General features: G+C 38.7%; 1 protein-coding gene across 7 annotated transcripts in view; it reads right to left on the bottom strand.

Annotated features, from left to right (window-relative positions):
• Nucleotides 1-23,722, bottom strand: part of LOC128702873 ((E3-independent) E2 ubiquitin-conjugating enzyme UBE2O) — a 171,543-nt gene that overhangs the window by 110,005 nt on the left and 37,816 nt on the right. For 4 of the 7 annotated variants that reach the window (XM_070102546.1, XM_070102549.1, XM_070102547.1 and 1 more), the window contains exons 7-9: nt 6,922-6,969; nt 4,771-4,809; nt 691-846 (exon numbers count right to left, since the gene is read on the bottom strand). In XM_070102546.1, the coding sequence (XP_069958647.1) occupies nt 691-846; nt 4,771-4,809; nt 6,922-6,969 (243 nt within the window). The remainder of the gene's footprint in view (nt 1-690; nt 847-4,770; nt 4,810-6,921; nt 6,970-23,722) is intronic. The other 3 variants (XM_070102548.1, XM_070102551.1, XM_070102553.1) reach the window with 3 other exon arrangements.

Below are 23,722 nucleotides of genomic sequence, written 5' to 3'. Positions count from 1 at the left end.
ACGTTTTTTCAACATTTGAAAGTATGTAAAAAACATAGATCTTTTTTTTTTTACATTTGAAAACGCGTAAAAAAACTTAGATATACTTTTTTTTTTTGTTATATGCGAAAATATGTAAAAAAACGTAGATTTACTTTTGGAGCACTATGCATGTGAATGTAAATTTGTTTGGACAGTTTAAGGGTTAAACAAATACAATCACAATGACAATCTGTGATGCAAATTTTGTTGTCAATGCGTTTAACAAAAGTAGTTGTCGACTACAGTAATTTAGACCTTCTCAGAGACTAGGTCTTGACATGGTGTAAAATTATCCACTGTCTTTCCCATAAACCGGTATGACGGCCAAAATAATGTGTGCTACTGAGGCCCCACAGGAAAGCTTTTTCTTAAAAGAGTATTTACAGCACTTACAAGATACAATACATGCATCATTATCATTAAATATATGTTTTTCATATGTATTATATAATGCATATGATAACTAACTAAGCATTAATTGAACCAGAATCCAAGGTGACTCGCAAAATCTTTACACGATTGCAAACAAACCAAGGTATTACAAGTCATTCAAATGATCTTTGCTATTAAACTATAAAAAAACTGAGTAATAAAATGTAAATCAAATTAGTAATATTGCCATGAAGCAAGCAGCCATTGCAGTAAACCCTGTAATGTGCATCCTCTTACCTAGAGATCCAGTAGATGCCCCACTGCTGATGGATGCCGTATCAGAACAATCATCAGTATCAAGATCAATATACCCATCACTCTCACCAGAATCTTCTTTGTTGTTTTCTAAGAGCACACCTCCTTCAGCACCTTGAATGTCCTCAAGCGCTGGCACTGGGTTGTTTTAACATTGCAAAGAAATTAATAACATACAATATTTAATATCTATATAATGTGACCCAGCATTATTTCAAATAATGAGCATGAAAAAACATAAATAACCCACACACAGGTGACATTAATTAATGGTCCAAGTCAGACAAAAACCTTTTTCTATGTGCAGGTTATTTGTGAATTGTTCCAGTCATGGTATTGTGCCTTTTTGTTCCTATAAAAAATTGATCTTTGCTTCCAAAATATTATCCAAATTTGTCCCTAGAGATCTCTTATTGTTTTCCACACATTTTTAACAAGAATTCTTCACTAAAGAAAGTAATTTTGACATTTTACACTCATCCTTTGAATGTATTCTTCAATTTTTATTTATTTCTATTTTCTCACAATCTCACATTAACCTCCATGACTTCTCACCCTATTCCCTTTCTAAATAATTTCAAGATGCATACAAGAAAACTTATGAAAAATATTCCTAATTTGTTTTTTCCCTCCCATCACCAGCAAAAATAATGATCTAGTTAAAGGAATTCTTGGATGATGTTCAATTGCTGTGTTAGTTTTGGTGTAAAATTATAACTTAATTTACTGTAACTATATTTCAGTGTTTTCCTCAGTGAAGGTGGAAGAGGGAAAGTGCAAGCCTTCATGTGATCAATTCATAATCTTAATCGCTTTAATACAAGTAATAAGAGCTTCACTTTAAGGAAAACCTGTGGGGATTATTTTTTTTTTACTTAGTATTTCTTAATATTGCGGAACAGAATTCTTCATCTTTAAGCCATGCATGTCATAAGAGGTGACTAAAATGTCAGGAGCAGGGGGCTAGTAACCGCTTCTCCTGTATATATTACTAAATGTAAATGAAAAAACTTTCGTTTTTCCTTTAAGGCCACCCCGCCTCAGTGGGATGCAGCCGGTGCGTCGAAAGAAGAAAGATTTCTTAATGTTATCCATGGCATCCAAAAAGAATAGTAGTAATGCAGGAGGTGCCAAGAAGAAAATTAAGCATGAAACTTTGATGGTTAAAAAAAAAAAAAATGGGGTTTCAGATATGATAGGCAGTGCACGTGACATGCAAACCACAGATCTCTTGGTCTCAGAGAAAATCAACCCATAATTACAATAATTACACACAGCAATCCCCCAAAGATATGAGATTAATGTACCATAAACGATGACTCACAATCTGAAAACTTGTATTGCACAAATGTATATTTAACATTATTTTCCCTTACCAACCATATGTCAATATTTTTTGTTACAATATATCATCTGGAAACAACAAAACAAACAGTACATATACAATGTGAAGTGTGCTTAAACACTCATGTCTGCACAAAAATGCTCGTATGCGATTCTCGTATTGGTGAAAAAAGGCACTTGTATGCTGATGTTGGGTACTAAAGAAAGATGCTCGTATTGGCAAACTCTCATATCAAAAGTTCTTATATCTCACATGATCAGAAAATAACTAATGAGAAATATAACATATCCCATGCCTTTAATAGTTGTGTACCTACTTTAGCTGTATTTTTAAAATTGTTGAATATATTGGTAACTGATAATAAGCATTTGAAAAATTAAATTTGTGGCACAGCCATGACAAATGTGTTTTGAGAGTTTATATGGCCACCACAACTTTTGCCACACTGAGCCATATGAACTTAGTGTAAGCAACTCCCCACACTTTCTCAACACCTCCTACACCACTTGGAATAAGGCTCATTCAGCCTTTAAAAAAAAAAAAAAAAAAAAAAAAATATTGCAATACAAACTACAGTGGTACCCTGAGTTTCGACCATAATTTGTTCCAGAAGGCTGTTCGAGTGCCGTTACCAAACAAATTTATTCCCATAAGGAGTAATGTAAATTAGATTAGTCCATTTCAGACCCCCAAAAATACACTTACAAAAGCACTTACAATAATACACTTACATAAATGTTCAAGTTGGGAGCTGTACGAAACTCAGGGCACCACTGTACTGCCCTTTTCTTTCTTATTACATTTTCAAATACATTTATCTTTGGTAAATGTTTGTTTGGTAAAATATGGTAGGGAAATGTGGCTCACTCTCCACACAAACTTTTTTTTTGGTGGTTTCGTGAATGTAACCCTATTTGTCCATTATGTTCTTCATTTTAAAGTTAATTCATACAATGCATCAATTTTTGGAAATCTAACCCATGTAATAACAATTTTAGCATAAAACCAATAAATTTATGTAAGATTTATCTAAAAGTGAACAAAAATACGACATCAAATAAACTACCGAGTTCTTGTTCACTCGTTGACCTTCTAACTTGTTTATGAAAGCTCTAAACCTGTAAGAGCCACAAAGTGATTGGGAAATGGGAGGAACACACAATTAAGTTTGATCAAAGGAAGGGAAGGTCCAATTCCTTGGATCAAGAGCCCCCTCACTGGAATCAAGGCACCTTCAAGTGGCCTTCAACAGGAACAAAACATCCACCCATGAAAAGGGTAAAAATATTTTAACTTCCAAATATTAATTCAAAGGGAAGTTGTTCAAAGAGAGGAAGCACCATATCATTAACCCGTAAATGGTCCAAACGTATATATACGTTCACTACCCAAGTGCACCGAATATTTTGAAAAATAAAAAAATCATTTTTTTAATGAAAATAAAGAGCACATTTTCCTAAGCGTTATAGGATTAAAATAAAAAAATTAGGGTCAGTACTTACTGAGCTATGAGGCTATAAAGTTGCCACTTAATGCTCACCTGACGGCAACAGAGTCCTGCCACTTGCAGAAGTGTTACCGATATACCATTTTTTGTCATTTTCATATTACTTTATATAATTTTTATGTTCTGATAATTACAATTTATTGTAGTTCTTGTCATTTCATAATCAATCATTGTTCTGACACTAATATTAGGTACTGAAATTGTACTCAAATTGTCACAAACACATTGACAGGTAGACATTTACACCTGCCTTGGTCATTTACTAATGTCTAGGAATATTTATAGGTCCCAGCAATGCTCTGGATACATGGGAATACAGAAGAAGGAAGAAAGAAATTCCCTTGAAGCAATGTGTAAGACAAGTGTTCAGTCACAAGCATCCAGGAGGGCAGTGATAAGATCAGTTATGAGATGACATTTGATGGGCTTCAGCAAGGGTGCAGAGATGAGATAGTGCAGAGATAAGAGGAGATAAGCTATGACATTTGATGGGCACCAGGTTGGAGAGTGCAGAGATAAGGGATGACATTTGATGAGCTTGTATCTCTGATTATCCGTCTCTCTCATTTCTCTGTCTGCTTGTCTCTTTCCATCTCTCTGCTTGTCTGTCTCAGAGAGAGCCACTGTGAACCAACAGGTATTCTTATGCATTATATCTACAAGCACAGTATAGCACTTCGGATTTTTTAGGTTATCCTAAGTAATTTACAGTATGTATTACTGTATTGGTGTGTACCTGTGAGACAGACAGAGACAGATAGAGATAGACTGACAGAATGAGACAGATAGGCAGACCCTAAACTTGGGGTTAACATCACTTTCCTCTTAAGATGGGAGTGTTAATACGACATTACATCAGTGAATCCTTGGCGTTTGCCCCACTGTTTGCTCTAGCTGGCGCTCCCACAAGGTACTAAGTGGTCCCAGATTTTTTTAATATGGTGCACCCATTCTATGGTGACCAGGCATCTCAGGCCAATCGTGCCAAATTTGGAGGCAGGAAAAATAAAATGTATATTTATGTTTGGGGCACTAGCAGTAAGAACGTATATATACGTTTGGATGTTTACGGGTTAAATAATTATTGACATATTGTACATCCAGATAAAGATAAACCATTATTAACCCTAATTACCTTCAGGTCTAAATAACCATCATAATGAATTTTGCTTATGAATACATAAAAGCAGCTTGTGAATGAGATAGCTACCTTCAGTTCCATTTGCTTGTGATGAACTAATAGTGGGATCTGCAAATAAATGATAATAAGCAATAATCAAATGAACCAGAAAATATTCAAGGCAAATAAAGGCTGTGTTTAGTACTAATCTGTGGTAGGATATGCCTAATACCATATTATTTGTCATGAGTTCTAGCCTAAGGTGAAAGACAATATTTGATGTCTTCTCCCTTCACATACAAAACATGTTTTTCTGCAACTGTTTATAGTATGAGATTAGGTGACGAAAGACTGGATATCAGACTGGAGGGAGAGAGTATGGAGGAGGTGAATGCATTCAGATATTTAGGAGTGGACATGTCAGCAAATGGGTTTATGAAGGATGAGGTTAATCACAGAATTGATGAGGGGAAAAGGGTGAGTGGTGCACTTAGGAGTCTGTGGTGCACTTAGGAGTCTGTGAAGACAAAGAACTTTGTCTGTGGAAGCAAAAAGGGGAATGTATGAGAGTATAGTTGTACCAACACTCTTGTACGGGTGTGAAGCATGGGTGATGAATGTTGCAACAAGGAGAAGGCTGGAGGCAGTGGAGATGTCACGTCTGAGGGCAATGTGTGGTGTGAATATAATGCAGAGAATTCTTAGCTCAGAAATTAGGAGGTGTGGGATTATCCAGAGGGCTGAGGAGGGGTTGTTGAGGTGGTTCGGACATATAGAGAGAATGGAACAAAACAGAATGACTTCGAGAGTGTATAAATCTGTAGTGGAGGGAAGGCGGGGTAGGGGTCGGCCTAGGAACGGTTGGAGGGAGGGGGTAAACGAGGTTTTGTGTGCGAGGGGCTTGGACTTCCAGCAAGCGTGCATGAGCGTTTTTGATAGGAGTGAATAGAGACAAATGGTTTTTAATACTTGACGTGCTGTTGAAGTGTGAGCAAAGTAACATTTGAGGGGATTCAGGGAAACCGGCAGGCGGGACTTGAGTCCTGGAGATGGGAAGTACAGTGTCTACACTCTGAAGGAGGGGTGTTAATGTTGCAGTTTTATAACTGTAGTGTAAAGCACCCCTCTGGCAAGACAGTGATGGAGTGAATGATTATGAAAGTTTTCTTTTTCGGGCCACCCTGCCTTGGTGGGAATCGGCCAATGTGTTAATAAAATAAAAATAAATATCTACTGGCTTAAATAACCGCTAATACTTCAATCAAGAAAGCAAGAATTTTTTAAATGTCTATTATAAACAGCCTATTACAAGAAAGTAAAACTACATCAATCTGTCTCTCATTAGTCATAACAAATTTATACGTATGTTCAACATAACTTAAGCACAAACTACTGCACTTCATAAAATGCATATATCTTCTGAGTTACACATCTACCTATTTTTAATTATACATCTACATAAATCTATATATGCCAGCTCCCACATTCAACAGTTAGCTGAAACAGCATAATTTGTTTTTATCTTTAGTATCTACCAAAGAAGAGTGCTTATGAAACAACTAGGGCAATAATTTATAGAGGGTGAAAGGAAGACACAGACATGTTTCCACACTGATCTGCCAAATATTTAGTGACTGAAAATGTTGTACATCCCTGTTCTACAGAATCACTGATTTGAACATGGGAACTGACATAGCTAGTGTGCTATACTGTAAAAGATTGAGTTAGTATACTCCAATAAAATGATACACATAAAGAGGGTGTTATAAATACTCGTATTTACAGTTCAAGCTACTAGATAGATGAGAAGTATGAAGTGCAAACTTCCACTTTAAACTTTTACTAAGAAAACCAGAACTGGATAATACATAAAAATAGATTAGTCTAGGACTGCATATAATAAAGCTACAAGTAATAATATTCACTAGGTATCTACATAAAATATAATCTCAGCCTAAAGCTGTTACAAGCTCATTATAATCACACAAATTTAAGGGAAACTAAACAATTATCTTGCCATATGATACCTTTTCAACACATTAGCAGCACAAAAAATTATCTTAAATTTACTCTCGATAATATTTTATAATGAAGACAATGTATCAGTCAAGCATACAATTATCATCTTACTCAACTACTGTGGAGAAGGGCTCATGGCACACACACACCTTTTTAATTCAAATGCAATTTCAAACTATTTTTTGTGAATTTATAATAAGATGGCACTGATTCTCACCATACCTGTGATATCTTCAACAGCACCAGATAAAATACACCGTACTTTTCTCTCTGCAAAATAATTCATTAGGAAATCAAAACAACAAAATATATAATGAACCAACTGAAAAATGTAATTATTTACAATAACAAATGTTTGTTATTATATAAAAAAAATCAAAATTAAAATAATTTTTTTTTTTTTTTTGCAAAAAATAACTAATGAAAAATATATAACATATTAAAACCAGCATACAGAGAAAACATGCACTCAGCTATTACATCCTATATTAAAAAGAACTTCATTTACAAGATTAAATAAGTCAACAAGGGAGAAGAAAGAAAATACTGTATTACAGTTGGCCCATATTATTGTCAAGTTTGAATCATATTGTAGTAATCACCTAAGATTAAATGACCTGAGGCATTCCAACTCTTTAGATCAATAGCCTTTCACCAGCTTCAAAGCATCCCCCTTGAAGGTCAAAAATCTAAAACTTGAAGACACTTATGCCAGATATCCTGATGTAAAATGTATAATCCATGATCTAAAGGAAGACAAGTTTTACCACGAGAGTAGGAATTGTACAAGTAGTATATATAATTGACTAAATGTATTACATGGGTTTAATGTGTTCTTATGCTTATTGTCCCTCCAGACATTTTAACCCTTAAATGGTCCAAACGTATATATACGTTTTTTCAACATTTGAAAGTATGTAAAAAAATGTAGATCTTCTTTTTTGTTTTACATTTAAAAATGTGTAAAAAAACTTTTATCTACATTTGTTTTTTTTGTTATTTTTGAAAATATGTAAAAAAACGTAGATCTACTTTTGGAGCACTACGGATTTGAACGTCGATCTGTTTGGACCGTTTAAGGGTTAATCCTATGTTGAATACAAAACTTGCTCTTAAAATGAATGAGCCACTTTCATGCACATTTTAATGATTGCTCATTTTCTGAATGTTCTCTATACTTCAAATAGGCAATCATGAGTCAGATGGTACATAAACAGTATACAATACAGCTTCTCCTCACTTAACGACAGAGTTCCGTTCCTAAAACCACGCCAGTAAACAAATTCGTCGCTCAGTGAGGAGCATACTATAATGGTACTGGGTTTGTGTCAGCTAACTCTGATATTGTTTTAATGTCACCTTTGCACCATTTATAACATTTCTGGTATCCAATCTTTCATCAAAAAGATTAGGTGATGAAAGATTGGATATGTGTGATGAATGGTTTGAAAAACCAACAAGTTGAAGATTGAGACGTCTCAATCTTCAAAGATTGGATATCAGATTGGAGGGAGAAAGTATGGAGGAGGTGAATGTATTCAGATACAGTGGACCCCCGCATAACAATTACCTCCGAAGGCGACCAATTATGTAAGTGTATTTATGTAAGTGCGTTTGTACATGTATGTTTGGGGGTCTGAAATGGACTAATCTACTTCACAATATTCCTTATGGGAACAAATTCGGTCAGTACTGGCACCTGAACATACTTCTGGAGTGAAAAAATATCGTTAACCGGGGGTCCACTGTATTTGGGAGTGGACGTGTCAGCGGATGGGTCTATGAAAGAAGAGGTGAATCATAGAATTGATGAGGGGAAAAGGGTGAGTGGTGCACTTAGGAGTCTGTGGAGACAAAGAACTTAGTCCTTGGAGGCAAAGATGGGAATGTATGAGAGTACAGTTTTACCAACGCTCTTATATGGGTTTGAAGCATGGGTGATGAATGTTGCAGCGAGGAGAAGGCTGGAGGCAGTGGAGATGTCATGTCTGAGGGCAATGTGTGGTGTGAATATAATGCAGAGAATTCGTAGTTTGGAAGTTAGGAGGTGCGGGATTACCAAAACTGTTGTCCAGAGGGCTGAGGAAGGGTTGTTGAGGTGGTTCGGACATGTAGAGAGAGTGGAGCGAAACAAGAGTGACTTCAAGAGTGTATAAGTCTGTAGTGGAAGGAAGGCGGGGTAGGGGTCGGCCTAGGAAAGGTTGGAGGGAGGGGGTAAAGGAGGTTTTGTGTGCGAGGGGCTTGGACTTCCAGCAGGCATGCGTGAGCGTGTTTGATAGTATTGAATGGAGACAAATGGTTTTTAATACTTGACGTGCTGTTGGAGTGTGAGCAAAGTAACATTTATGAAGGGGTTCAGGGAAACCAGCAGGCCGTACTTGAGTCCTGGAGATGGGAAGTACAGTGCCTGCACTCTGAAGGAAGAGTCTTAATGTTGCAGTTTAAAAACTGAAGTGTAAAGCACCCTTCTGGCAAGACAGTGATGGAGTGAATGATGGTGAAAGTTTTTCTTTTTCGGGCCACCCTGCCTTGGTGGGAATCGGCCAGTGTGATAATAAAAAACATTATTTATACATTATTATAATTTACTGTATAGCCACAAGGGCTATACAGTAAATGTTTATACAGCAGTGTACTCTATATTGTAATAAACAGAAGAGAGGAAATCAGCACTAATTTACTATATTATTTAGGTAGGATTATAATTGAAAGAATTAGAGGTAAGACAGAATGTAGAATTCCGGATGAGCAAGGAGGTTTTAGAGTGGGTAGGGGATGTGTTGATATGTGAGCAGTATTTAGATAAAGGTAGGGAAGTTTTTATTGCATTTATGGATTTAGAAAAGGCATATGGAGCAATGGGCTAGTAACCCCTTCTCCTGTAGACATTTACTAAAAAAGAGAAGAAAAACTTTATAAAACTGGGATGCTTAAATGTGCGTGGATATAGTGCAGATGACAAGAAACAGATGATTGCTGATGTTATGAATGAAAAGAAGTTGGATGTCCTGGCCCTAAGCGAAACAAAGCTGAAGGGGGTAGGGGAGTTTCAGTGGGGGGAAATAAATGGGATTAAATCTGGAGTATCTGAGAGAGTTAGAGCAAAGGAAGGGGTAGCAGTAATGTTAAATGATCAGTTATGGAAGGAGAAAAGAGAATATGAATGTGTAAATTCAAGAATTATGTGGATTAAAGTAAAGGTTGGATGCGAGAAGTGGGTCATAATAAGCGTGTATGCACCTGGAGAAGAGAGGAATGTAGAGGAGAGAGATTTTGGGAGATGTTAAGTGGATGTATAGGAGCCTATGAACCAAGTGAGAGAGTAATTGTGGTAGGGGACCTGAATGCTAAAGTAGGAGAAACTTTTAGAGAGGGTGTGGTAGGTAAGTTTGGGGTGCCAGGTGTAAATGATAATGGGAGCCCTTTGATTGAACTTTGTATAGAAAGGGGTTTAGTTATAGGTAATACATATTTTAAGAAAAAGAGGATAAATAAGTATACAAGATATGATGTAGGGCGAAATGACAGTAGTTTGTTGGATTATGTATTGGTAGATAAAAGACTGTTGAGTAGACTTCAGGATGCACATGTTTATAGAGGGGCCACAGATATATCAGATCACTTTCTAGTTGTAGCTACACAGAGTAAAAGGTAGATGGGATACAAGGAGAATAGAAGCATCAGGGAAGAGAGAGGTGAAGGTTTATAAACTAAAAGAGGAGGCAGTTAGGGTAAGATATAAACAGCTATTGGAGGATAGATGGGCTAATGAGAGCATAGGCAATGGGGTCGAAGAGGTATGGGGAAGGTTTAAAAATGTAGTGTTAGTGTGTTCAGCAGAAGTTTGTGGTTACAGGAAAGTGGGTGCTGGAGGGAAGAGGAGCGATTGGTGGAATGATGATGTAAAGAGAGTAGTAAGGGAGAAAAAGTTAGCATATGAGAAGTTTTTACAAAGTAGAAGTGATGCAAGGAGGGAAGAGTATATGGAGAAAAAGAGAGAGGTTCAGAGAGTGGTGAAGCAATGTAAAAAGAGAGCAAATGAGAGAGTGGGTGAGATGTTATCAACAAATTTTGTTGAAAATAAGAAAAAGTTTTGGAGTAAGATTAACAAGTTAAGAAAACCTAGAGAACAAATGGATTTGTCAGTTAAAAATAGGAGAGGAGAGTTATTAAATGGAGAGTTAGAGGTATTGGGAAGATGGAAGGAATATTTTGAGGAATTGTTAAATGTTGATGAAGATAGGGAAGCTGTGATTTCGTGTATAGGACAAGGAGGAATAACATCTTGTAGGAGTGAGGAAGAGCCAGTTGTGAGTGTGGGGGAAGTTCGTGAGGCAGTAGGTAAAATGAAAGGGGGTAAGGCAGCCGGGATTGATGGGATAAAGATAGAAATGTTAAAAGCAGGTGGGGATATAGTTTTGGAGTGGTTGGTGCAATTATTTAATAAATGTATGGAAGAGGGTAAGGTACCTAGGGATTGGCAGAGAGCATGCATAGTTCCTTTGTATAAAGGCAAAGGGGATAAAAGAGAGTGCAAAAATTATAGGGGGATAAGTCTGCTGAGTATACCTGGTAAAGTGTATGGTAGAGTTATTATTGAAAGAATTAAGAGTAAGACGGAGAATAGGATAGCAGATGAACAAGGAGGCTTTAGGAAAGGTAGGGGGTGTGTGGACCAGGTGTTTACAGTGAAACATATAAGTGAACAGTATTTAGATAAGGCTAAAGAGGTCTTTGTGGCATTTATGGATTTGGAAAAGGCATATGACAGGGTGGATAGGGGGGCAATGTGGCAGATGTTGCAAGTGTATGGTGTAGGAGGTAGGTTACTGAAAGCAGTGAAGAGTTTTTACGAGGATAGTGAGGCTCAAGTTAGAGTATGTAGGAAAGAGGGAAATTATTTCCCAGTAAAAGTAGGCCTTAGACAAGGATGTGTGATGTTACCGTGGTTGTTTAATATATTTATAGATGGGGTTGTAAGAGAAGCAAATGCGAGGGTCTTGGCAAGAGGCGTGGAGTTAAAAGATAAAGAATCACACACAAAGTGGGAGTTGTCACAGCTGCTCTTTGCTAATGACACTGTGCTCTTGTGAGATTCTGAAGAGAAGTTGCAGGGATTGGTGGATGAATTTGGTAGGGTGTGCAAAGGAAGAAAATTAAAGGTGAATACAGGAAAGAGTAAGGTTATGAGGATAACAAAAAGATTAGGTGATGAAAGATTGAATATCAGATTGGAGGGAGAGAGTATGGAGGAGGTGAATGTATTCAGATATTTGGGAGTGGACGTGTCAGCGGATGGGTCTATGAAAGATGAGGTGAATCATAGAATTGATGAGGGGAAAAGAGTGAGTGGTGCACTTAGGAGTCTGTGGAGACAAAGAACTTTGTCCTTGGAGGCAAAGAGGGGAATGTATGAGAGTATAGTTTTACCAATGCTCTTATATGGGTGTGAAGCATGGGTGATGAATGTTGCAGCGAGGAGAAGGCTGGAGGCAGTGGAGATGTCATGTCTGAGGGCAATGTGTGGTGTGAATATAATGCAGAGAATTCGTAGTTTGGAAGTTAGGAGGAGGTGCGGGATTACCAAAACTGTTGTCCAGAGGGCTGAGGAAGGGTTGTTGAGGTGGTTCGGACATGTAGAGAGAATGGAGCGAAACAGAATGACTTCAAGAGTGTATCAGTCTGTAGTGGAAGGAAGGCGGGGTAGGGGTCGGCCTAGGAAAGGTTGGAGAGAGGGGGTAAAGGATGTTTTGTGTGCGAAGGGCTTGGACTTCCAGCAGGCATGCGTGAGCATGTTTGATAGGAGTGAATGGAGACAAATGGTTTTTAATACTTGACGTGCTGTTGGAGTGTGAGCAAAGTAACATTTCTGAAGGGGTTCAAGGAAACCGGCAGGCCGGACTTGAGTCCTGGAGATGGGAAGTACAGTGCCTGCACTCTGAAGGAGGGGTGTTAATGTTGCAGTTTAAAAACTGTAGTGTAAAGCACCCTTCTGGCAAGACAGTGATGGAGCGAATGATGGTGAAAGTCTTTCTTTTTCGGGCCACCCTGCCTTGGTGGGAATTGGCCAGTGTGATAATAAAAAAAAAAAAAAAAATATGATAGAGTGGATAGGGAAGCAATGTGGCAGTTGTTGCAAGTATATGGAATAGGTGGTAAGTTACTAAATGCTGTAAAGAGTTGTTATGAGGATAGTGAGGCTCAGGTTAGGGTGTGTAGAAGAGAGGGAGACTATTTCCCGGTAAAAGTAGGTCTTAGACAGGGATGTGTAATGTCACCATGGTTGTTTAATATATTTATAGATGGGGTTGTAAAAGAAGTAAATGCTAGGGTGTTCGGGAGAAGGGTGGGATTAAATTATGGGGAATTAAATACAAAATGGGAAGTGACACAGTTACTTTTTGCTGATGATACTGTGCTTATGGGAGATTCTAAAGAAAAATTGCAAAGGTTAGTGGACGAATTTGGGAGTATGTGTAAAGGTAGAAAGTTGAAAGTGAACATAGAAAAGAGTAAGATGGTGAGAGTATCAAATGATTTCGATAAAGAAAAATTGGATATCAAATTGGGGAGGAGTATGGAAGAAGTGAATGTTTTCAGACATTTGGGAGTTGACATGTCAGCAGATGGATTTATGAAGGATGAGGTTAATCATAGAATTGATGAAGGAAAATAGGTGAGTGGTGCATTGAGGTATATGTGGAGGCAAAAAATGTTATCTATGGAGGCAAAGAAGGAAATGTATGAAAGTATAGTAGTACCAGCACTCTTATATGGGTGTGAAGCTTGGGTTGTAAATGCTGCAGTGAGGAGGCAGTTGGAGGTAGTGGAGATGTCCTGTCTAAGGGCAATGTGTGGTGTAAATATTATGCAGAAAATTCGGAGTATTTAAATTAGGAGGTGTATTGTGTATTTTTATATGTATATACTTCTATATACTATATACTTGGAACCTGACGATCTGTTGGAGTGCGAGCAGGGTAATATTTAGTGAAGGGATTCAGGGAAACCGGCTATTTTCATATAGTCGGACTTGAGTCCTGGAAATGGGAAGTACAATGCCTGCACTTTAAAGGAGTTTGGGATATTGGCAGTTTGGAGGGATATGTTGTGTATCTTTATACGTATATGCTTCTAAACTGTTGTATTCTGAGCACCTCTGCAAAAACAGTGATTATGTGTGAGTGTGGTGAAAGTGTTGAATGATGATGAAAGCATTTTTCTTTTTGGGGATTTTCTTTCTTTTTTGGGTCACCCTGCCTCAGTGGGAGACGGCCGACTAGTTGAAAAAAAAAATTTAAACTGTTGTATTCTGGGCACCTCTACAAAAACAGTGATTATGTGTGAGTGAGGTGAAAGTGTTGAATGATGATGAAAGTATTTTCTTTTTGGGTCACCCTGCCTCGGTGGGAGACGGCCGAATTGTTGAGAGAAAAAAAAAAAATTAGGTATGCATACTGGTCAGAGCCCAAAAGAAGTCAGTCATCGGAAAACAAATACATAGCTAAGTGAGGAGAGGCTGAACTGACAAGATGGAAATGAGACACATGTAACATCTGGGTATCTATATTGTAGACATTTCACCAACCAGTGGCTTTATCAGTATAAATTCAAGGATATAATCGCAAGACAGTACAGTGGAACCTCTACTTACAAGTGCATCCACATGTGAGTTTTTCCAGATACGAGCAGCTGCTCGGTTGATTTTTTGCTTCCAAAGACAACCTAAATTTCCAGATGTGAGCAGGCCTCAAGGGAGGTTAATTGACACTGGTGAGGGGGGCTCTTGTTCTTGATCTAGGGAATTGGATCTCAGTTGTTTGTTGGACTATCTTATTGAAACTTGGGCAATGTATGATGAAAAGATGCTTCTTAACGTACACCAAAAATGAAAAGAAATCGGACCATAAATAACAGAGTTCACTTTTCAGCCATTAGCCTCCCCTTAGCAGTATGTTTTCGTATGGTTTTTGTGGCTGCATTCTCATTTTATTTGGTCTCATGTGGTAGAATGGAAGATATACTACAAAAGTAAATATGATTTTAATTGGTTTCACAATGAAAAGTATCTTGAAATTGAGCTCAAAATAGCAGAAATGTTCAATTCTTTGGCAACATCAGTGGTAGACATCATGAGGTAGCAGTGGCAGACAACATGAAGCAGCAGTGGCAGACAACATGAAGCAGCAGTGGCAAAGTGTAGCATTAAGAGTGTAGCAATTAAGTGTAGCATTAAGAGTGTAGCACTTATAAGTCACTCTGTCTGACTTTTTTTTAGGTTATCCTAGGTTCTCTACACATGTAGTCAGGAGCAGGAATGGCCGCTGTGGTGGCCCTATAAACCCCAACAACAATGGCTGCTGTCACCACCACTAGCCACATACCTAATGACATGTATTTTATTCATTCTAGTGTATATATCATGTTTCTATGTTATTAATATTGTTTATTATGTCATATTACATGAATTGTGATAGATAAATTAGCTGTAGAGTTGATATTAGGGAAATTATTGAAGCATTTTCTCGTGCCTGGAATTCCACTGGAACGAATTAATTCCATTTCAATTCATTTAAATGAGGAAAATTGACTCTGCAAACGAGCAAATCCAGTTGCGAGCAAGGTCATGGAACGGATTAAACTCGTAAGTAGAGGTTCCACTGTATAACTATACACAGTATACAGTTCCACTGTCTTCCAATTATGTCCTTGAATTTGTATTGATAAAGCCACTGGATGGCAAAACAGCTACAATACAGATACCCAGATGGTGCACATATATCTAATTTTCATGCAAGACTACCACTGAACTGACCAGACCTTTGATCGCCAGGTCAGACCAATCCTCAGTACTCCTGGCACAAATTAGAATCCTTTGAGCTGTAGCATCAGAGGTACTTTCGCTCACATAACCCTTGGTTGCACATAACCAAAGAGAACAATATTCAGAAAAAGGGAACAAGAATGAAATAAACAGTTGACATCATAAACATACATGACTATATGTACGCCTTCACAAAATATTACCCTGCTCACATTCCAACAGTTCGTCATGTACTCAGTGGTCAGTCGTCACGTGAGGTCACAGACCCTGAGCTGCTTTGGGGATTAGTGTGGACGGTTACAAAGCATGGCTTGCTTCTGCAGTGTTTTAAAAATTGAGGTTGGAGAGTTGAAGGAGGAGGTCTTGCTTCTCCAGGAGGAGATTAGGAGGCTGAAGGTCCACCTCAATGGGTCTGGGAGAGAGTGTGAGGTGGCCGGAGTTGTGGGGAATGAGGCTTCTAGCAGCGAGGTGCAGTCTGTCTCTCGCTGTGAGGAGGCTGTAGTTGGGGAGGCAGCAACGGCTACCAGCAGTGAGGTGCAGCCCAGCACCTGCTACAAGTGGCGAGTAGTTCACAGTAATGGAAGGCGCATCAGAGTAAGGAAAGTTAAGAGTGAAGATCTGAAGGTAGGAAATCGCTTCTCTGTTCTTCAGGATGAATGTACTTCAGTGGCCAGTGAAGGTAAGGGTACTACTGCCCCTGCTAATGGAGGTAAGCGCATTCTTGTGGTTGGTGACTCTCAGGTAAGATACATTGACCGTGTTTTTTGTAATAGGAATAAGAAGATGAGAGATAGAGTGTGCTTCCCTGGAGCTGGTGTTGGGGACATTGTCAACAGGCTGGATAATATCATGTCAGGTAATGGGAGCAAGCCCATTATCTGTCTCAGTGCTGGTGGAAATGATATTGGGAAGGGTAGGAGAGAAGAGCTGCTAGATAAGTACAGGTCAGCTATAGATTTCATTAAGTCTAAGGGAGGGATCCCAATCATATGTAGCATCTTGCCTAGAAGGGGAGTAGGAAATGAATGGTTGTCTAGGGCAATTGGTGTAAATTGCTGGCTAGACAGATACTGCAAGGAACTTGCAATCCCATTCATTGACAACTGGAACAACTTTTATGGCAAACATGATATGTATGCAAGGGATGGGGTACATCTCTCTGGGGCTGGGGTGGTAGCACTTGCAGACTCGATTGAGAAGGCCATTGATGAAATGCCTATGATTTTAAACTGATGGAAGATAGAGGTATGGGTGTGTGTGGGAAACAAGCAGGTTGCAACACTTGGGTTGGAAACAGTAAATGTATAAAAGGCATTCAGCATGAAGTTATAAATAAAGACAATAGATCAGGTCAGCAAACAAAGGGGGACAGCAGAGGGCAGCAAGGGACTAGCTCCCTTAAGGTTTACTATACTAATAGCAGGAGTGTAAGAAATAAGATAGATGAGCTAAGATTAATTGCAAGTGCAGGAAACATAGATATTATTGCTATAACAGAGACCTGGCTCAATCTGAAAGATAGAGAGATGCCCTCTGAATGTCACATACAAGGCTATAAATTATTCCACACTGACAGGGTCAACAGGAAAGGTGGTGGAGTAGCGATGTATGTCAGAGACAATTTAAATTGTTGTGTTAGACAAGATATTAAATTAGAAGCGTCAGCCACTGAATCTGTTTGGTTACAGCTTCTCGAGGGCCGAGAAAAACTAATTTTGGGTGTGATTTACAGGGCCCCAAATCTTGATAGGGAGTGCAGTAAACTTCTATGGGACGAAATTCGTAAGGCATCTACATACGAAAATGTTGTGCTAATGGGAGATTTCAACTATAGACAGATTGACTGGAGCAATTTGACAGGAAATTTAGAGTCAGGTGACTTTCTTGATACGATCCAGGATTGTTTTTTAAAACAGTTTGTGACAGAGCCAACTAGGGGAAATAACCTCCTTGACTTGGTTCTTGCCAGTAGGGAAACACTAATTAATAATCTTGAGGTTAATGATGAGCTTGGGGAAAGTGATCACAAATCACTCAGTTTTAATATATCATGGAATTCCCCTAATAATGGCAATCAAGTCTCCGTCCCTGACTTTCGCTTGGCTGATTTCATAGGACTGAAAAATTACTTAGGTGGGCTGAACTGGAATGACCTGACTAAGGGTCAGGTAGGTGGTGATGGTTGCCGATATGATGCTTTCCAGGGCATAGTTCTAGCTGCTCAGTCAAATTATGTTCCAAATAGGGAAATCAGATCAAACAAAAATGATCCTAAATGGATGAACAATAGATTAAAATATCTGATTGGTCAAAAGAGAGGCATATATAGGCTAATCAAAAGAGGAGAGGGGCAATTGAGAAATCGATATATTCAGTTAAAGAGAGAAATAAAAAAGGGAATTAGAAAAGCAAAAAGAGATTATGAGGTTAAAGTTGCAAGAGAATCGAAGACTAACCCAAAAGGATTCTTTCAGGTATACAGAAGTAAGATCAGGGACAAGATAGGCCCACTCAAAAGTTCCTCGGGTCAGCTCACTGACAGTGATAAGGAAATGTGTAGAATTTTTAACACATACTTCCTCTCAGTTTTTACACAGGAGGATACCAGCGATATTCCAGTAATGATAAATTATGTAGAACAGGACGATAATAAACTGTGCACTATTAGGGTCACAAGTGACATGGTCCTTAGGCAAATAGATAAATTAAAACCTAACAAATCCCCAGGCCCTGATGAACTGTATGCAAGGGTTCTAAAGGAATGTAAAGAGGAGCTTAGCACACCTTTGGCTAATCTTTTCAACATATCACTACAAACTGGCATGGTGCCAGATAAGTGGAAAATGGCAAATGTGATACCTATTTTCAAAACAGGTGACAGGTCCTTAGCTTCGAACTATAGACCAATAAGCCTAACCTCCATAGTGGGAAAATTTATGGAATCAATAATTGCCGAGGCAGTTCGTAGCCACCTTGAAAAGCATAAATTAATCAACGAATCTCAGCATGGTTTTACAAAGGGGCGTTCCTGCCTTACGAATTTATTAACTTTTTTCACTAAGGTATTTGAGGAGGTAGATCATGGTAATGAATATGATATTGTGTATATGGACTTCAGTAAGGCTTTTGACAGGGTCCCACATCAGAGACTATTGAGGAAAATTAAAGCACATGGAATAGGAGGAGAAATTTTTTCCTGGATAGAGGCATGGTTGACAAATAGGCAGCAGAGAGTTTGCATAAATGGGGAGAAATCAGAGTGGGGAAGTGTCACGAGCGGTGTTCCACAGGGGTCAGTGTTGGGCCCCCTGCTGTTCACAATCTACATAAACGACATAGATGAGGGCATAAAGAGCGACATCGGCAAGTTTGCCGATGACACCAAAATAGGCCGTCGAATTCATTCTGACGAGGACATTCGAGCACTCCAGGAAGATTTGAATAGACTGATGCAGTGGTCGGAGAAGTGGCAGATGCAGTTTAATATAGACAAATGCAAAGTTCTAAATGTTGGACAGGACAATAACCATGCCACATATAAACTAAATAATGTAGATCTTAATATTACGGATTGCGAAAAAGATTTAGGAGTTCTGGTTAGCAGTAATCTGAAACCAAGACAACAGTGCATAAGTGTTCGCAATAAAGCTAATAGAATCCTTGGCTTCATATCAAGAAGCATAAATAATAGGAGTCCTCAGGTTGTTCTTCAACTCTATACATCCTTGGTTAGGCCTCATTTAGATTATGCTGCACAGTTTTGGTCACCTTATTACAGAATGGATATAAATTCTCTGGAAAATGTACAAAGGAGGATGACAAAGTTGATCCCATGTATCAGAAACCTTCCCTATGAGGATAGACTAAGGGCCCTGAATCTGCACTCTCTAGAAAGACGTAGAATTAGGGGGGATATGATTGAGGTGTATAAATGGAAGACAGGAATAAATAAAGGGGATGTAAATAGTGTGCTGAAAATATCTAGCCTAGACAGGACTCGCAGCAATGGTTTTAAGTTGGAAAAATTCAGATTCAGGAAGGATATAGGTAAGTACTGGTTTGGTAATAGAGTTGTGGATGAGTGGAACAAACTCCCAAGTACCGTTATAGAGGCCAGAACGTTGTGTAGCTTTAAAAATAGGTTGGATAAATACATGAGTGGATGTGGGTGGGTGTGAGTTAGACCTGATAGCTTGTGCTACCAGGTCGGTTGCCGTGTTCCTCCCTTAAGTCAATGTGACCTGACCTGACTAGGTTGGGTGCATTGGCTTAAGCCGGTAGGAGACTTGGACCTGCCTCGCATGGGCCAGTAGGCCTTCTGCAGTGTTCCTTCGTTCTTATGTTCTTATGTAAAAACCATTCGTCTTCACTCACTCCTCTCTAAAACACTCACACATGCCTACTGTATGTTCAAGCCCTTTGCACACAAAACCTTTCACCCTCCATCCTTTTCCAGGACAACTCCTACCCTTCCTCCCCTCTACTACAGATTTATACACTAAGTCATCCTATTTTGCTCCATCCTGTCTAAATGACAAAACCACCTCAACAGCCCCTCCTCAGCCATTTCATAATATAATAATAAATTATTATTTTCACATTCTGTCAGCCACTGAGGTAGGGCAACCCAAAAAAGCAGCAGCACTTTTACCATCATTCACCTATCACTGTCTTGCCAGAAGTGCATATACACTACAGTTCAGATGCCCCTCCAAACTGAAAATATCACCACCCTTCTTTCAGAGTATAGGCACTCAAGTCTGGTTAACTGGTTTTCCTGAATCCTTTTGCAAATGTTACCTTGCTCACACTCCAACAGTTCGTCAAGTCTGAAAAACCTAGGGTGACCCCTACCCTGCCTTCCCTCCACTTTAGATTTACGCATCCTCTAAGTCATCCAGTTTTGCTCCATCCTCTCTAAATAGCTAAACCACTGCAACAACCCCTCCTCATATGCACAGTATATATTTTACATCAGTCATCTCCCACAAAGGTTGAATGACCACAAAATAACCCCAAATAAAATTAAACATTCTATCATTCATTCAATAACTTAAAAACCATGAATTTTTTTTTTTTTTTTTTTTTTTTTTGGGGGGGGGGGGTGACCCTGCCTTGGTAGATGGTCAATGTGGTAAAAAATAATTCTCTACTTTTATTGCACAACCACTACTTTGACTCCATAGCTCCAGAGTACTTCTGCTACTAATCATGCCACTGCTGTTACCTTTACTATTGCTACTACTACTTCTACCACTACTCTATGCCCTCCGCTAACTGCTACTATTACCTCTACTTCCACTACCATTACCGCTCCCTTCTTTCCCCACCCTCTAACATACAGTATATTATTACAGTCATAATGAAGCGCTAAACCCACATGCAGTATCTATACTGTACCTATAACCCATAAACGGTCCAAACGTATATATACGTTTTTTTCAACATTTGAAAGTATGAAAAAAAGTAGATCTTCTTTTTGTTAGTTTTTACATTTGAAAATGGGTAAAAAAACTTTGATCTACTTTTTTTTGTTATATTTGAAAATATGTAAAAAAAACGTAGATCTACTTTTGCAGCACTACACATGTGAATGTAGATCAGCTTGGACCGTTTACGGGTTAACCCTTAAACTGTCCAAATGTAGACCTATGTTCACTCGCATAGTGCTCCAAACGTAGATCTACAGGTTTTTTTACATTTGAAAGCATATAATATAAAACGTAGATCTACGTTCGGAGTGCCACACGAGTGAACGTAGATCTACGTTTGTACAGTTTGAAGAGTTTTGAAAGCTTCACTACTCTTGGAGCCCAGCCATGAGCCAGGCTCATCTGGTGCTTGCATGGTCAACCAGGCTGTTGCTGCTGGAGGCCCGCTGTCCCACATATCCATTACAGCCTGGTTGATCTGGCACCTGGTGAAGATACTTGTCTAGTTTCCCTTTGAAGGCATCTACACTTGTTGCAGCCATGTTTCTGATATCTTCTGGTGTTCCCTTATTGTCCCCGCTGCACCCCTGCTCCTCACTGGGTTTATTTTACACTTCCTCTCATATATCTCATTCCAGTATGTTGTTATGGTGGTGTGCAGATTTGGGACCAGGCCCTCGAGTACTTTCAAAGTACAGTATATATTATCATATCTTTCTCTCTCTCCTCCATTCCAATGAGTACATGTTCAAGGCTTGAAGGCATTCCCAGTAATTTAGATGCTTTACTGGCTCAATGTGTGCCATAAATGATCTCTGTATTTGTTCCAGCTCTGCTATTTCTCCTGCTATGATTGTGGCAGTCAGCACTGAGCAATATTCTAAATGAGGGAACACTAGCGATTTGAAGAGTCACCATCGGCATTATTTCCCTCGTTTTGAAAGTTCTCAAAACCCACACCGTCTTGACTTATGATCTTTGTCTTGCTATGGTCTTTAAAAGAAGGGTCAGCTGACATGATTATTCCCAGGTCTTTCATGTGTTCCTTTCGTTCTATTTGGTGACCCTCTTGAGTTTTGTATATAGTGTTCCTTTTGAGTTCTTCATTCTTTCCATATTTAAGCAGCTGGAACTTATCACCATTGAACGACACGTTGTTCTCCACTGCCCACTGGAAAACCCTGCTTGTCTTCCTGTAATTTTTCAGTATCCTCTACCATAGTGACTTTCATGCTTATTTTAGTGTCATCTGCAAATGATACAAAAGTGTGATGGGTGTTTTTATCTATGTCTGCTATGAGGATGAGAAACAGCAGAGGTGCCAGGACAGTGCCTTGGGGCACTGAGCTTTTTACCCTGCTGATGCTGGATCTTGCTCTGTTTACTACTACTCTGAGTGTTGTGTGTGTTAGGAACCCACAAATCCATCTGCCCACCTTCCCCATAATGCCCATGGCCCTCATTTTGTGAACTATCACTCCATGATCACATTTGTCAAACGCCTTTGCAAAATCTGTGTAAATCACATATGCATTTTGGTCGTCTTCCAACGCCTCCGTGATTATGTCATAATGATTCGGCAACTGTGACAGGCATGATTGTCCTGCTCTAAAATCATGCTGGTTCAGGTTATGCTGGTCCATGAAATTTGCCATCTCATCACTCTTTCGAAGATTTTTATGATGTGAAAAGTTAGGGCTACTGGTCTGTAATTTTTAGCTAGTGCTCAACCACCTCCCTTATGCAAAGGAGTTATGTCTGTACTCTAAGTCCTCTGGTATTTCACCTAGATCTAAGCTTTTTCTCCAAAGAATACCGAGTGCTTGTGCTAGTGGTACTTTGCACTTCTTTATAAACAGGGCTTTTCATGAATCTGGTCCAGGCGCTGAGTGAGTGGGCATGTTATCCATTTCTTTTTTGAAATCTATGGGATTTGTACTAATGTCAATTAGTTGGTCTGTGCGGCCTTCTGCTGGAGTGAAAAAAGTTTTTGCATTTTCTACCTTGATGTCATTTAGTGGGTTGCTGAACACTGACTCATACTATTCTTTTAGGACTTCACTCATTTCCTGTTCACAGTCAGTATACGAATCTCCTCTCAATAATGGTCCAATTCTACAGGTAGTTCTAAGCTTGAATTCTGCATAGGAATAGAAATACTTCAGGTTTCTTGCAATATCCTGTATTCTATATTCTGGCCTTCTACCCTTCTCACTGCAGTATAACTTTTCAATGGTCAAAGTTGGACCAAAACAGTCATGAGTTTCCCTTTTCTGGGTGTGGGTTATATATTTCATACTACTTTTATTTTGATGCTTTATCTCCCTAGCATATTATCTTCTTTTGTTGCTATTAGTTAAATCTTGAGACATCTTTGAACTGAATTAAGCAAACAGTTACATGGTTCTTTTTTTTTTTTTGTCTTCATGAACTGCAGGTAATATTAAAACTAGAACTTCTCTCAAGCCTGCCATTAATTTTTTCATTACTTATAATAGGAATATAAACAGGAATATAATTTAACCAAATTTGTACTTTATCAACAAATCATCTCTAAATGAACTATCAGTTTGTTAACAGTCCTCTTGGACTTTTAATACTACTACTACTATGGGATACTGGTAGGTGAACACTTGATACAGAAAATATCCTGCTGTTACATCATGTTGCAGTTGATAGTCCAATAAAAACTGCATCACCATAGAGAAAGTTTATGTCTTGCATTACAATTTACAACATTACAATGCTTTCCACCTTTCGTTTGGTC

The sequence above is a fragment of the Cherax quadricarinatus genome, chromosome 82 (genome assembly GCF_038502225.1).
Source record: "Cherax quadricarinatus isolate ZL_2023a chromosome 82, ASM3850222v1, whole genome shotgun sequence".
In the NCBI taxonomy this organism is placed as follows: Eukaryota; Metazoa; Arthropoda; class Malacostraca; order Decapoda; family Parastacidae; genus Cherax; species Cherax quadricarinatus.
The sequence above is the reverse complement of the archived record's forward strand: the minus strand, read 5'-3'. Positions and strand labels throughout refer to the sequence as shown.